The sequence below is a fragment of the Leptonychotes weddellii genome, chromosome 3, assembly GCF_054177405.1.
Source record: "Leptonychotes weddellii isolate Sample4059 chromosome 3, ASM5417740v2, whole genome shotgun sequence".
Taxonomy (NCBI): Eukaryota; Metazoa; Chordata; class Mammalia; order Carnivora; family Phocidae; genus Leptonychotes; species Leptonychotes weddellii.
This window is the reverse complement of record NC_138371.1, coordinates 26881975-26896630: the sequence shown is the minus strand read 5'-3', so window position 1 is coordinate 26896630 and position 14656 is coordinate 26881975. Positions and strand designations below refer to the sequence as shown.

Sequence of the window (14656 nt, the reverse complement as noted above, 5' to 3'; positions counted from 1 at the left end):
TGCACATCATCCAAAACTAAAACATTATCTAAAAAGTTTGAGTTTTTATAATTTGTTTTCAGCTACCTGAATAATCTTAAAATTACAACACAAAAATATCTGATAGCTGAAGAAGGAAAATCATTTTTATTTATAAAACTTGAATACTTTTAGATATTTTATCAAAATTATGATGTACAAGCTCTAAGTTACATTTAGCTTTTCTCTAATGAACAAACTGAAATAGATTAAATATCTTAATCCACTTCAAAATTGTAGGATGGATATTTGTCAAAGTTTATATGAAAGCCAATGATATGCCTAGACTATTGTTAATTTTGTCCAATTCTCCAGATAAAGTCTAGATTTTCAATAGTCTCTATTTATTAACTAATTTGCAAGTATAAAAATGGTGTTTTAAAATTAAAATTACCATAAAATGTACTTCAAATCAATTGCAAAAATTGAGGAAAACGATGCAGCATATACCTGGTTTTATCAGAGATCCACTCTTCATTGATGTCCTCATGCATCCTTGGTAAAATCCTCATCACCTCTCCTGTTCTTGTGCTTACCACAATATTACTTCCAACCGCATCCATGACATCAATGGATTCTGTCTTTCTAAGAAAATAAACACATATATTTACTATGCTGAGTTTGGCAATAAGGACAAAGTTTCTGTTACCTGATTTATCCAAAACAAAAAAATTTTACAATGACTTGCCTTTCTGAATTTCTAAAAATAATGGGAACCAGAGAAATTGCAATAAAAAAAATTACCCTCATATTTGACTACTTCACACAAATTTCTACTGTAAAAATAAAGCTTTAGGGGCGCCTGGGTGGCTCAGTCGGTTGGTTGGGTGTCTGCTGATTTCGGCTCAGGTCATGATCTCAAGGTAGTGAGATTGAGCCCTGTGTAGTGTGCAGAGTCTGCTCTCCCTCTGCTCCTCCCTGCAATCACACATGCATGAGCTCACATGCTCTCTCAAGTAAATAAATAAAATCTTAAAAAAAAAAAAAAAGCTTTAGAGATTGTTACCTAATACAAAAGCTAATGGTAAGGGTTCCAAATGGCCAAATCTGGGAAATATGATTATCAAAATAAATAGCAAGAGGGTAAGATTTCTGGGTATGGGTGATTATAAAAGCCTGACAAATCCTCCCCACAAAAAGCAAAAATAAAGCTAGACAAAATTAACAAAAACAACCACTTTGGAAATCTACCAAAGGCATACACTATCATGAGAAGCTTTTATGCAGGGAAAAACTACTGAAGTTCAAGTAAGAAGGCTGGAAATCAGTGGTGGTGTGGCTTGGGGCCTGTTCTCATCTCCTTCCCTACCACCTTGAACAGATTCTGCAAGGCTGAGGTAGGCTGTGGAGATGGAAGCTTCTTTTCTGCTCGCATTATGGGAGTCTCAGAAGAAAAAGAGAAAAATCTCTACTTACATCTCAGCTATGTACTGTGCCCTATCCCCCTAATCCTTTTATATACATAAATATGTGGTTTAAAGCCTAGAATTGTAAGATACTCCCATATACTCTAGTGGAAGTTTAAAAATGGAGGGCAATTTAATGATATGTTTCTAGACCCTTAAAAATATTCAGGGGCGCCTGGGTGGCTCAGTCATTAAGCGTCTGCCTTCGGCTCAGGTCATGATCCCAGGGTCCTGGGACAGAGTCCCGCATTGGGCTCCCTGTTCGGCGGGAGGCCTGCTTCTCCCTCTCCCACTTCCCCTGCTTGTGTTCCCTCTCTCGCATAATCTCTCTCTGTCAAATAAATAAAATAAAATCTTTAAAAAAAAAAAATTCAAACTTACTGCAACTACTTACTCTATTTCCTGGTTTAGTAAAAAGAATCAGAGATATACAAGAAAATCTATGAATAACAATTTTTAAAAGAAGATTTTATTATTCATTCACTTGAGAGATGGGGAGAGAGAGAGAGAGAGAAAGCATAAGCTGGGGGGGGTGGTTGGAGAATCTGAAGCAGACTCTGCCCTGAGCACAGAGCTGTAGGTGGGGCTTGATCTCACGACTCTGAGATCATGATCTAAGCCAAAACTAAAAGTTGGACACTTAAGTGACTGAGCCACCCAGGCACCCCAATAACAATTTTTATCATAGATTTACCACTACAGAGAAACAAACTAAATGTCTAATAATAGGAGCTGACTAAATAAAATACGATCTAGCCACATGGTTGAAAACTTAATGTACAATGAAAGGAGACTATAAATCTTAAAAAATCAAGACAATTTTACTCTTTGGAAGAACGAGTGAATAAAATAATTATGTGGTTAAGTACTTTGGAATTAATCTCCAAGAAAACTGTACTTAATTTCCACAGGTTCATCCTATCCTTTAATCTATCCTCTTACCTTCCAGTAAGAGGGTTTTACTTAAAGCAAATACATAAAAACTTAGCAGACCAAAACAATTAGAATACAGGAAGAACATGAATCTTAAATTTTTTTGAACAGTAGCCAACTAAAGGACAAAAAACAAATTGTCAAAAAATACAACAATGAATACCTTGTTTCCCAAGGGCGGGCAGTAAAAGCATAGGGCTTAGAGGTCAGGGCACCTACAGGGCAGATATCAATGACATTTCCAGACAGTTCAGACATGAACATCTTTTCAATGTACGTGCCAACTTGCATATCATTTCCTCTGCCTGTTGTTCCCAAATCATCTACTCCTGCAATCTCACTTGCAAACCTGCAAGATAAAAATGTACTGTCAAATGGTCAAATCCAGCAAAATTATCTCCTTTTCTAACTATGATCACAAAGAGATAATGATTTTCAAAACACTAAAAAGATGAGTATATTTTCAATGGTGAGCATAGTCCTTGAATAAAAGAGTTCAATAAACGTTTGCTTATAAGTTAACTGCAGTATAACACACATATAGAAAATTGCACAAATCATGTATAGCTCAACAAGTTATCACAGAGTTAATGCTTGTAGATTTTGATTTGTAAATTCAACAGAAGTTGATATTCACTGAAAGTGAACAATTCATTTCATTGGCTTATGCAGAAAACATTAAAAACATCCCTCTTCTACAACCAAAAAAAAGTTGCCATTTTTTCTAGTGTTGTTATTTCACCAAATTTGTGAGTATTAACTAGGTATGTGAATGATATTCCAGAAGACATAAGAAAAAACATTACCTGATGCAGCGAGTACATTGTATACATCTAGTCATGATGGTCTTTACCAATGGCCCAATATTCTTGTCCTCCACAGCACGTTTCCCCTCTAAAAATCGGCTCCTATCACTTCCGAACATCATGGACTGGTCCTTAAGTAGATTAGGAGAGTTAATCTAATGATGCTAGTGAAATTAAAACTTAAGACAACCAAAAAAGATTTATGAAGTTAGATGACATACCTGCAGATCACATTCACCTCCCTGGTCACAAATAGGACAGTCCAGTGGGTGATTTGCTAACAAGAACTCCATCACACCTTCTCTGTATGGAAAATTTTAATATATAAAATGATATAAATTTTTGGCACTCAAAATGGTTTGGATATAGGCTATCTAAATAACCTTCAGAGATGTATCCTTTCTTAGAGTATTAATTTTACATTTATTATCAGAAATGCCAATGCAACCATTATTCTGGTATTAGACACACTATCTAAAAAAATGTTTTATAAGTCTAGGAATAAAATATCAGTATAGAACCTAGAAAATTATGACTTTTAACAATATAAAATTACTGAAAATTGGTAAATGGTCTTCAGAAAACATTCACATTAACTCAAAACAAAAACAAACATATAAATGCATAGCAAAAACAAGTAACAGTGTAATATGTTACTGAAATAATCTCAGTTCAATAAGCCCCAGATTCACTATTCATCACAAGTTTAACAAGTTGTTAAAGAAGAGCTTTTAGTGCTAATTCCATTCTAGGCTCAAAACCATAAACACCTGACTTCACCTCCTCAATGTGTACTTATTTCCACTGCTCCTATGAGCTGAACATGTCAACTTTTTCAGAGTTTGCTATTGAATTTCTCATCTATGAGAGGTCTAAATACTGAAATGAGCAATTTTCTCCTCTAAGAAAAGTTACTATGTTAAGTAGCATTAAAGTACCTGGCTTTCTTAGATTTCTCTGAGTTTGTCAGGATATTCCAACCTTTCATTACTGGCATGGCACAAGCAGCTACAACCTGGAATTTCAATGGAAAAATCTTTTAAGTACTTATATTTGCTTGTAATTATAAGCAACCCAACATATAAAAACATTAAGTCATACATCTACAAAGAAACAAAACAGTATTTTTGAAGGCTCAATTTTTCAGTTTTCATATTCACAATATGATAACCTGACACTTTATATTTCTCTTAGAAAAAAATAAGACATCATGCTTTTAAATTCTATTCTCATAGTTAAAGCTACTTTATAAAGAGACTCTGAAACAGAACATCAAATAACTATGTTTTGATTAGCAGGTGCTACTGAATTAAAACTGTATGAGACAAAATGAAATTAAACTGAAAGTGAACCTTTTCATTGCAATCCCTTTCTCTACTGAAAATGGAACAGCAGAAGTGCTTTCAACGTGCTGCTTCGCAATTCCACATCCTAGCTGTGTCATATAGCCATGTGGAAATACTGGCAGGTATTTTACTTTCTAAATCTGTTACAGTTATATAGTGCTTGCATTTATAAAGCACTTTCATCACTGCATTTCCAGTTTTGAAATGAACAGATTTAACTGCACACAAAAGAATAAATTTCCAGATACAATTAAACAGGGCTAGGTTTCTCCACTACAACAATGATTCTAAATAAAGTTTGCTGCAAGATTTAAAGTTTTCTACCTTCTACAGCATGGTGTGGAATTTTAGGTATCAAGTACCTTAGGAGCTTTCTCAATTTCAACCAGGCACATCCTGCAGTTTCCAGCAACAGACAATCTTTCATGATAACAGAATCGAGGGATCTGCATGCCAACCTTCTCACAAGCCTAGAAGACAAAGTAAACATTTTTTTGCATTAGAATAACCTAACCTCATCCTTGTCTTGCCTAAAACACAGAAGGAAAGTCATCCCCACCTACTTTATTACTCCTATCTGTAAATATCTATACCTTCATTCATTCTTACTTCATTCCTGAAGAGACTTCCCTCCTTCTTTGCTCTTGATTCCTACCTCTGTTTGCTCCAAAGCTGCCTCTTTAAGAATCCTCAGGATACCTACACCTTATGTGGAAGAAACTGAATTAACCAACCTCTCAGATTGTGCTGAAGGTTTGACTCCCCATTTCCACTCTGAACCACTGTCCACAAAGACACCCCTTCAAACTCTGTCCCAGTGGTTTCATACTGGCATTTCCTCTTTGCTTAGCTCTCCTCCTTTGGATTAGACTCCATCTCACACTGTCTAGTTGGCTATGATCTGCTTCTATATTTGGCTCCATATACCCTACCTAGGACTCATACTCCCACTGTGGTTGAAGCTCTCCTCAGTTACCATTTGCCTACTAAGGGGGATTAGCCCAGCTCTCCTAATTATCACTCCTCCTTCTCGAGGCCTACAAACCTATTCAAATTTCCACTGGGGTTAGTTCTTCCATCTTCAGCCCTTACTCTAAAGCAATTTCCTCAAATTCCAATGTTTTAACTACTTAGCAAAAATGTACTGAGTCTTCCTATGTGCTAGATGCAGAAGGTATAGTAAGTAACAAGTAAGATCTGGTCCCAACCTTCATACTAGCTCACATTCCAGATGATGATTATATCTAAACCCTCATCTGTGGCCCTGACAGTCCATACCAAGTTTTAAGTCTAAAACATACCAAGTTTTAGACTTAAATAGGCATGCACATGTGTATGCTCTATAGAGAGTTAAAATTCAACCTATTTCTGTCTCCTATGATACATCCCCAAATAAACTAACAAAGCCAGAAACCACAAAAATTCCCCTGCTCTTCACTGTTCCTAAAGGCCTGTCTATCTACATTTCACTCTCCCTGAATCTGTCCTCTTACTTTCCTTCCCATTGCCACTATCTGTTTTAGGCCTTTCATTTTCTGCTCTACTAATGCAAGATACTTCTCCTTTGTCTCTCACACCAGTCTTGTTATTCTCCAAACCAACATCCTCTATATTCACTGTCATATTGCTTAATTGCCATGAAAACTGTTGATGGGTCAAACTCTAAGCTCTTTAGCATGACATATATCTTCTTTCATCATGGACCTATCAGAGTAATTTGATTTCCTGCTATCTCATCTTCTACATACACCTTATGTCCAAATGATACCGAGCTATTTGAAGCTTCTTTGTCCAAATACAAACACTTATTTATCCTTTAAAATCTCCTCAGGGATCCCTTGAGATACCCCAAAATCTCTATCACCTCCTGTACCTGGCAAAAATACTCTCTACTGTACCTTGAACATATACCTCTGTTATATACTTACTGTTTACCTGTCTGTGCCTGGCAGATAGTCTAGAAATGACTGCGAACATGAATAAAGAGCATTTTAGCTTTTGATAACTCGCAGATAGAATGAAGCATCACTTGTCCATGACCGACTCTGTTAGGTCTGAAGGAATCTGGAGTAATTACGTATTCAGGGCATGAATTCAAGAACGGACTACCCTCCATTTACCTGCTTTGTAGGACACATTCTTAGAAATGTTATAAAAATTGGGCGCCTGGGTGGCTCAGTTGGTTAAGCGACTGCCTTCGGCTCAGGTCATGATCCTGGAGTCCCTGGATCGAGTCCCGCATCGGGCTCCCTGCTCGGCGGGGAGTCTGCTTCTCCCTCTGACCCTCCCCCCTCTCATGTGCTTGCTCTCTCTCATATTCTCTCACTCAAATAAATAAATAAAATCTTTAAAAAAAAAAAAAAAGGTTATAAAAATTGAGAAGTTATATGAAGTGAAAAGCATCAAGCAGGTTCACAACAAAGACTGCCTTTTCTCCAAACTTACCTATATTAACTTATAATTTATTTTTGGTAACTTCAAATTTCTAGTAGGCATTTACTTGGAAAGCAGAAGTGAAACAAAATAACTACCATAATTCACTAAGAAAGTCAGAAACAGATAAATGATAGCTCACTTTGAAATGCCAAGATTTTAAATCCAACTTATTTTCATATAATTTTACTATCTATAGTTCTTTTATGAGCATTTATCAAGGAATCTTAAAATTTTTAGAAGTAAATAAACAGTATTAAGGAAATAAATTGATATTCCTTAAAAAACCAGAACATACGCAAAAATAAAGAATTAGAACATATGCCTACTTGAAGGACGGTAGTTCCTGGTTCCACCATGACAGATTGACCATCAACAAATACTTCAATTAAGTTGCTTGCTGCTGTGGCAGTTGTTCGAACTGACCATCAAAAATATTGAGATGAGAAATAAATTAAAAGAGTTAAATTTATTATAGCAGAGGATAGTGGATTAACTCTAACCTACAAGCCTAAGATTGTTCCTAATTTTATACCATTTCCCTCTATTTCTCTAGATGCAAACCTATAAAATATAGAATTAGATAAAAGCTTTTCCAATCCTGAATACCAGATAGAATATGGCTATCCACTCTTAATGGTAGTTTAAGCTGAAACTTTTAATACCACTGAAAATATGTTCATGGGAATACCACTTTTCAAAAGCAGCATGACAGCTTTTCCATTCTGGCAATGATAGGCAGTTCCTACTACTTTCTATTTCATGACACCTCCTATAAATTGTTTAGTTATATTTTAAAAATTACTCTAGGTCGCCTGGGTGGCTCAGTCAGTTAAGTGGTCTACTCTTGATTTTGGCTCAGGTCATGATCTCCGGGTTGTGAGATCAAGCCCTGGGTCAGGCTTCCAGCTCAGTGGGGAGTCTGCTTGAGATTCTCTCCCTCTGCCCTTCCCCCTGCCTGTGTGCTCTTTCTCTCTAAAATATATAAATAAATCTTTTAAAAAATTATTCTATTCGACTACGGTCACTTGTTTCTATTTTATTTAAAACAAATTACAGTTTAGGGTCCTTTAAGAAACATTCCATAAACCAATAAATTTACAAAGATAGAAAATCTAGTATCCACAAGCGCAAAATAAAAATAAAATACTTACCACATCCTTTAGAAGACTTAGAAAGGCCTACTAAGGCCCTTTTTAGAGGTATCCTTAACATATTGCTAAGAATAAAACAAAGAAGAGTTATATTATCATAGGGGGAAAAAAACCCTAATTACAAACTTTTTGGTAATAGTTCGTAAGTTTTAAACACTTCACAAACATTATTACATTGAACATTCATGAGTCCTGATGTTTTCCCTCAAATTCTAGAGATGAGAATACTCAGTCTCAGGAGATTAACTGACTTGTACAATGTCAAGGAGCTAAGAAGGAGCAGCTAGTATATAAATCTATATAAAGGGCAGTTTTGTGTTGTTTTTAACTATGAAAAATGATCAAATGTAAAACATTATGTAGTAAAATAAACTCGAAGAACAACAGTGAGCTTACCATTAATACTATGTAAAATAACGTCTACCTTTCTGCCTTCATTTCCTACCAATACTCATTCTAACATCCTATGTTCTAAGCAGTTATCTACTAAATGTTCCTGAGATTCTGAGCTGGCTCACAAGTCCAAGCCTTTTAAGTGTCTGGGGTGCCATCTTCTGTGCTTAGTACATTTATCTTACAGATTTGCAATTATAAGTCTGTTCTACCCTCACTGTATGATGAACTTCTTCAATTTTTCCATCTTCAGTGCCTATTTCCAAGGCTGGTACACAGTAAGCTCTAAAATAGTGGTTCTCAACCAGGGACAGTTTTGCTTCCCAGGGAACATTTACCAATATTTGGACACACTGTTGTCACAACTGGGGGAAAGCTACTGGCATTTAGTGGGTAGAGGCCAGGGTGCTGTTAAACATCCTGTAATGCACAAGGACAGTTTCCCATAATAAACATTTGTTGTATTACTAAAAGAAATGGGAATTATATAAATAATACTAATTAAAGATACACACAAGCAAACAGAAAAGTTATCTGAACTTTTAGTTTTTATCCATTCACTTGATCATAAGGGCTAAGCACTGAACTTTCTGTCCACTCACTTGATCAAATAGGCTAAGCATCTGAATTGTAATTTTTCACTTAGAACTTCTAAAAATGGAAATTATGTGATCAGAATGTATCAACATAATGACTTTCAAAGTTAGAGAGTGGAAGACAGTCTTACACCTTTTAAGCATGAAGTTTCACATACCTACTACAGAAGAGGTATAACAGAAAATTTCATTAATTCAGACTTTAGTTAACTCATAACATTCATTAATTCAGAACTTTTGATATTAAATTTGCAGACATGAAGTCTATCACCTACAAGTGAGTGATTTTTGGTAAATCGAGTTTCTGCTTCTTTATCTATTGGTAAGGAAGAAAACAATACTTCCTAGGCTATGCGTTATTGGTAAGAGTTCAATAAATGTCAATTAAATCTAAATTCAGTTCAGACAGTACTAGCCACTGAAGATCAGTTTCAAAGTCCTCTTCCTTGGTACTCCCTCTGTACCATCAGCACACACTGTGTATATAGCTTTATTATTCCACCTACTAAATTATAGGTTAGTAATCAATTTTAGTACCTACTAAAGTGTAAGTTCCTTGAAGAGAAATGGTGCAATTTGGTCATTTCCCTTTTCTGAAGACTTAGCCCTTGAAAAAATAACCACCACATAATCTTACCACCAAGTTCCAAAGTGAGTAGCATCTGTCTTACTAACTTCTTCTGATGATATAAAGGTAAATCTGAATTTGCTGAATTAGAGTAATGACAGACTGAAAATCAACAATCAATATTTCATACAACAATGTAAACACTTTCTTACTATTATTTTGTCTCCAATACAATCTAAAAGTATTGTCCACTTTAGCTAGGAAATCAACGAGAACTAGGATGTCTCTTGAAAATCCAGCATCAAATGGAAGAGTGCGTAGCCCCAACAGAAGACAGTTTTACAAAACTTTGAAATGTACTTTACACATATTTATCTCCCACGTAGGAATGGAAATAGTCATCTCTAAATGGGAAAATGTTAATGACCAATCATTTCTAAAACTGGAGTGGACACTTTTTAGTATAAGAACAGTACTATTCCACATTCCCCACCGTATATCCTGCATCCATGCACTTCTCTCCTTCCAAGGTACCACTCTACTGTATGCCACCATCATCTTGTCTGGACTATTACAATAGCCCCCCAGCAGGTCTCCTAGCTTCCACACTGTCCCTACAGCCTCTCCCCTCTCCCCACAGGCTGTGGCCTCAAACTGAAATGCTCTTTCTTCAGATCTTTCTGGCTTCTTGTCCTTCAGATTTGGGCTTAACAGACATTCCTCAGGGAGGCTTTCCTTGATCAACCTATCTTAAATTCCCTTAACTACTCCCCAGTCAAATCACCCATTTTATTCTTCCTCATGGACTGATTTCTAGTTTATAACAGACATTCAACACTATTTGAGAAATGAATTCTATCTCAAATTTCTGGCCAAAACTTCCACTTCCCTGGAATTAAAAAGTGCAGGTGCTCTGACAGCTTTGTAACACCCTGCTCAACGATGCATATGCAATTCGGTGTAAAAAAGAACATTCCCTATGGAAACAACCTGGATGTTCATTCATCAGAAACAGTTCACGATACATTTTCAATGCCCTCAAATCGTTCTGGAGCAGAGTTGTGTCTGATCCACGGTCTTAAACGGTACATGCATTAGATCCCTACATAGCTAAACGTAGCCATGTCATTCGCAGTGCGACGTTGGGCAAACTTTTTAAGTATCATTTTCTTCAGTTTCCCCACCAGGGAAAGGAATAAAAAATATTGCCCAATGCACTCAACGTACAAAAACAAAACAAAACAACAACAACAAAAAACCCCAGAGGTGTGGATGGTTGCTAAGGCAACAGCGGCCAAACTGTGTACTATACCAAGTATATGTTAATTTGGGGGGGTGTGAAACGCTCAGTCTTTAGGCCTAAGTCACTTGACATACGTCCTCTCCCAGGGAACAAAACGGCCTCCTCTCCACAAAGGGGAATGTCCTGCATTTCCCTTGCAGAATGAAGGTCACCCACAAGCCTGCCTCCGGGCCAGCGCTCCCACGGCCTCCAGGTTCTCCACCTGCTTTCCGCTCCAAGAGACCGGAGACCACGCCAACAGCCCTCACCTGCCGGCTCTAGGGGCTTCCGGAGGAAGGGGGGGTGGGACGTGGCGCCCAGTCAAGGACAAGAGTAGAATGAGTCACCTGGGCCAAAAGAAACAGTGTCGTCAAGAAATCAACTGCTATGGCAAGGGGAACCTCAGCCTTCTCACGCTATCACGGCCTCACCTTCTCCCTGGAAACGCCGAAGCTGCTCTGCAGAACTGCCTGTACCGCACCAACCCCCTCAGAGGCCGGGTTGCTTATTCAATATGGCGGCCTCGGCTAACCTCGCCCGCCGGGCCTGGAGAACGGGAAGCCAGGAGGGACTAGAAACTCCAGATTCGACAATTTCCGCTCAGTTTGAGTTCGGCAATTTCCGTCCCCTGACAGGGGGCGGGGCGGAGGGCGGGCAGCCTGGAGGGGGCGGGGGCGGGGGCGGGGGCGGGGGCGGGGAGACAGTTTGGAACCGCAGTTCCGCCGGAAGTGGTCAGGCGCCTGAAACTGAGCGTCTTCGGTCATCTCCGGCGCTTCGAGGGGCGGTTCCTGTAGTGTTCCGGAGCCGTGGAGGTACTAATTTAAGAAATACCCCTTTTATTAATTTATTCCTAAACACATAGAGGCCCGCAGATAATTTGTGGGGCGTTCAATTCAGAGCCCTCGAGTTTTTCGTGGAGTAATGAGGATATTAACGTACTTTGACCTTTAACCTTCGACCCTGTGCGGCAGAGGGAAACGCCTCCGTCTCTATATAAGGCATTTTCCGGCCTTTTGCGGCCCTTTTTTTTTTTTCTTCCTAGCGCTAGGCGCCGACTACCTCCGCTCGTCTTTTCCTTCGCTGCCACCCGGTTCCTGGGATCAGCCGACGGCATGGGTTTTGGAGACCTGAAAAGCCCCGCCGGTCTCCAGGTGCTCAACGACTACCTAGCGGACAAGAGCTACATCGAGGGGTGAGGACGGGCCCGGGCTTGGGGCCGGGCCACGTGGCGCGGCCTCTGCCGCCGCCGCTGGGGGAAAGGTAGCGGGGCTGCGAGGGGCGAAGGGTTAAACATATGCTTTCTTTCCACTGACTTGATTCAGCCATGGTTTTCCCCTTGTTCACTCAGTTTGTGGAAGTAAGCTTGTAGGTCTGTTAGAGATTACAAACTTTGAGGTCCACGAAGTGGCAGGGATTCTCAGGGTAGGGCGGAAAACCAAACACATGTACCCCGATCTTGAGTTTATTTTACAAAATAAATACAGCAGCTTAGGTTGCCCAGTAGCAAATGGGCCAGTTCACAGTAATTAGTTTGACGGATGTGCCGTTTGTCATTTATTTGCTGATGTTTGTAGATTTTCTCCTAAAGGTGTGTGTAATTTTTGTATCCTTGGCAGGTATGTGCCGTCACAAGCAGACGTGGCAGTATTTGAGGCAGTCTCCGGCCCCCCACCTGCCGACTTGTATCATGCCCTCCGTTGGTATAATCACATCAAGTCTTATGAAAAGGAGAAGGCCAGGTAAAATTACCTTTGTATTTATCTGAAGAACAGAACGCTTTCTAAGCTTAAACTCAGGATTTTCACATGACAAAATTGGACCCAGGCTACTTCAGTTTTGTTTGGGATATTGTAAGCTAAATTATCTTTGTGACTTGAGAAGGCCAAGAGACTGAAGTCCTCCATTTTTTCACAGAACAGGTAGAACATGGACAACAGCAATTCAACTTTTCCCCACAATGCCCTGACAATGTGCCTCCACCCTGACCTGGGGGGCCCACCTCTGGGGTGAGAGGGTGGCTCATTCATTCAGTCCTTGGCCATTCTTCTGAAACTGCCAACAAGGGTGGAAGTTTGGGGAAGTGGACTCCAGTTCACTAAGAATGGAACTGAGCATACTTAATGAAATCTCAAACAGAAATATTCATACTGAAAGAGTAAATCATAGTGAGTATTGAATATAATGTCTCACATGCTACTAATGTTTGTTGGGTGAGGAGTTAAACATTCAAAAGTATTTACTTTTAAGGGTATATAAATACATAAGTATTTACTGTTTAAGGGTAAATTCTTAGTACAGAAGGGATCTATTGGTAAATAGTGATGGAAACAAGTTCTCATGTGCTGTCTGAAAAAGAACATACTGACCTAGTGGTGGTTGAACTTAAGTTTTTTTTCAAGCCTTCCAGGAGTGAAGAAAGCTTTGGGCAAGTATGGCCCTGCTAATGTGGAAGACACCACAGGAAGTGGAGCTACAGATAGTAAAGATGATGATGACATTGATCTCTTTGGATCTGATGATGAGGAGGTATGGCATAAAGTAATATGTATATCAATGAGCTTAATCATAGGCTCTGTGGTGAAATTGCCTGGATTTGAATTCTAGTTTCATCACTTTATTACCTGACTTTTAAAAATTCTCACTGGTTACATGATGAATAAAATCAAATCACCATCTTTCGGCTGAGCTTGTGATGGATTTGCTTTTTTCTGAAAAAACTGGTCTTTGCTGTGATGGTTCCACTAGCATTAAGCTGAGGAACAACCAGCTTTGTGAAACACACTTAATTTTTCTTTATAGGAAAGTGAAGAAACGAAGAGGCTAAGAGAGGAACGCCTTGCACAGTATGAGTCAAAGAAAGCCAAAAGTAGGTCATTTTATAATTTGTGCTGCTTTAACTTCATTTCATAGTAATGTGAGTAATCTTTTCTGAAGCTTGATTTCCAAAGTAATTGCCTCTGCATTTGTTAACTAGGTCAGTATTTAAAAACCTATATAGGTGGTTCTTCATAAAACTTCCACAGCTACTGGTCTGCAGCTGTTCTTATGGTAGCAGTTGTGGCATTCCTCTGTGGGAAAGAAACTGTTACTACACAATTAAATACCTCTTTCTTAGCACAACAGAAAGTGTGCATGTGCGTAACAAACATAAGATGTGTTCTGTAGTTTTGTTTGGCTGAGGAGATGATCCATTAGGAAACAGATTAAGATTATAAAGGTGTCATCAACTAAAATGAAAAACATAACTGAGTGTCTGAATAATGCTGATTGTACCTTTTTTTTAGAACCTGCACTTGTTGCCAAGTCTTCCATATTACTAGATGTGAAACCTTGGGACGATGAGACAGATATGGCAAAACTAGAGGAGTGTGTCCGAAGCATTCAGGCAGACGGCTTGGTCTGGGGCTCTTGTGAGTTCAATCTTTGCTTTTTGGAAGTGGCATCTGGAAGTTGTGTAGTTAAAATGTTTGTCAATCAACAGGACTTTGCTAACTAAGATTTTTCTTAATGTTCTTTTCAGCTAAACTAGTTCCAGTGGGATATGGAATTAAAAAACTTCAAATACAGTGTGTAGTGGAAGATGATAAAGTTGGAACAGATATGCTGGAGGAGCGGATCACTGCTTTTGAGGACTATGTGCAGTCCATGGACGTGGCTGCTTTTAATAAGATCTAATATCTACATCATAGATCATTGCCCTTAAATAAAAGCTTAAAAGACA

General features: G+C 38.6%; 2 protein-coding genes and 2 non-coding genes across 7 annotated transcripts in view; 3 read left to right on the top strand and 1 right to left on the bottom strand.

The window, feature by feature from the left end:
• Positions 1 to 11522, bottom strand: part of NDUFS1 (NADH:ubiquinone oxidoreductase core subunit S1) — a 30025-nt gene extending 18503 nt beyond the window's left edge. Inside the window, exons 1-9 of one of the 3 annotated variants that reach the window (XM_081813807.1) lie at positions 11367 to 11522; positions 8097 to 8161; positions 7272 to 7363; positions 4872 to 4979; positions 4102 to 4178; positions 3385 to 3466; positions 3164 to 3294; positions 2521 to 2706; positions 469 to 603 (exon numbers count right to left, since the gene is read on the bottom strand). In XM_081813807.1, coding sequence (XP_081669933.1) covers positions 469 to 603; positions 2521 to 2706; positions 3164 to 3294; positions 3385 to 3466; positions 4102 to 4178; positions 4872 to 4979; positions 7272 to 7363; positions 8097 to 8157 — 872 coding nt within the window. In that variant the 5' untranslated portion in view covers positions 8158 to 8161; positions 11367 to 11522. Of the gene's footprint in view, positions 1 to 468; positions 604 to 2520; positions 2707 to 3163; positions 3295 to 3384; positions 3467 to 4101; positions 4179 to 4871; positions 4980 to 7271; positions 7364 to 8096; positions 8162 to 11282; positions 11306 to 11366 lie in introns of those variants that run through there. The other 2 variants (XM_081813808.1, XM_081813809.1) reach the window with 2 other exon arrangements.
• Positions 11523 to 11652: 130 nt separating this feature from the next.
• Positions 11653 to 14656, top strand: EEF1B2 (eukaryotic translation elongation factor 1 beta 2). 2 transcript variants are annotated; one of them, XM_081813787.1, is made up of 7 exons: positions 11653 to 11747; positions 11978 to 12127; positions 12552 to 12674; positions 13323 to 13461; positions 13735 to 13801; positions 14220 to 14345; positions 14456 to 14656. In XM_081813787.1, the coding sequence occupies exons 2-7, from the start codon at positions 12048 to 12050 to the stop codon at positions 14608 to 14610; spliced, it is 690 nt and encodes a 229-aa protein (XP_081669913.1). In that variant the 5' UTR covers positions 11653 to 11747; positions 11978 to 12047; the 3' UTR covers positions 14611 to 14656. The 2 variants fall into 2 exon arrangements, with proteins under 2 accessions (XP_081669913.1, XP_081669914.1); XM_081813788.1 differs by having other exon boundaries at positions 11658 to 11747; positions 13335 to 13461.
• On the top strand, positions 13577 to 13655 carry LOC115942565 (small nucleolar RNA SNORD51). Its single transcript, XR_004077191.1, has one exon. It is a non-coding gene; the product is annotated as a small nucleolar RNA SNORD51 (small nucleolar RNA).
• Positions 13951 to 14086, top strand: LOC115942566 (small nucleolar RNA SNORA41). Its single transcript, XR_004077192.2, has one exon. It is a non-coding gene; the product is annotated as a small nucleolar RNA SNORA41 (small nucleolar RNA).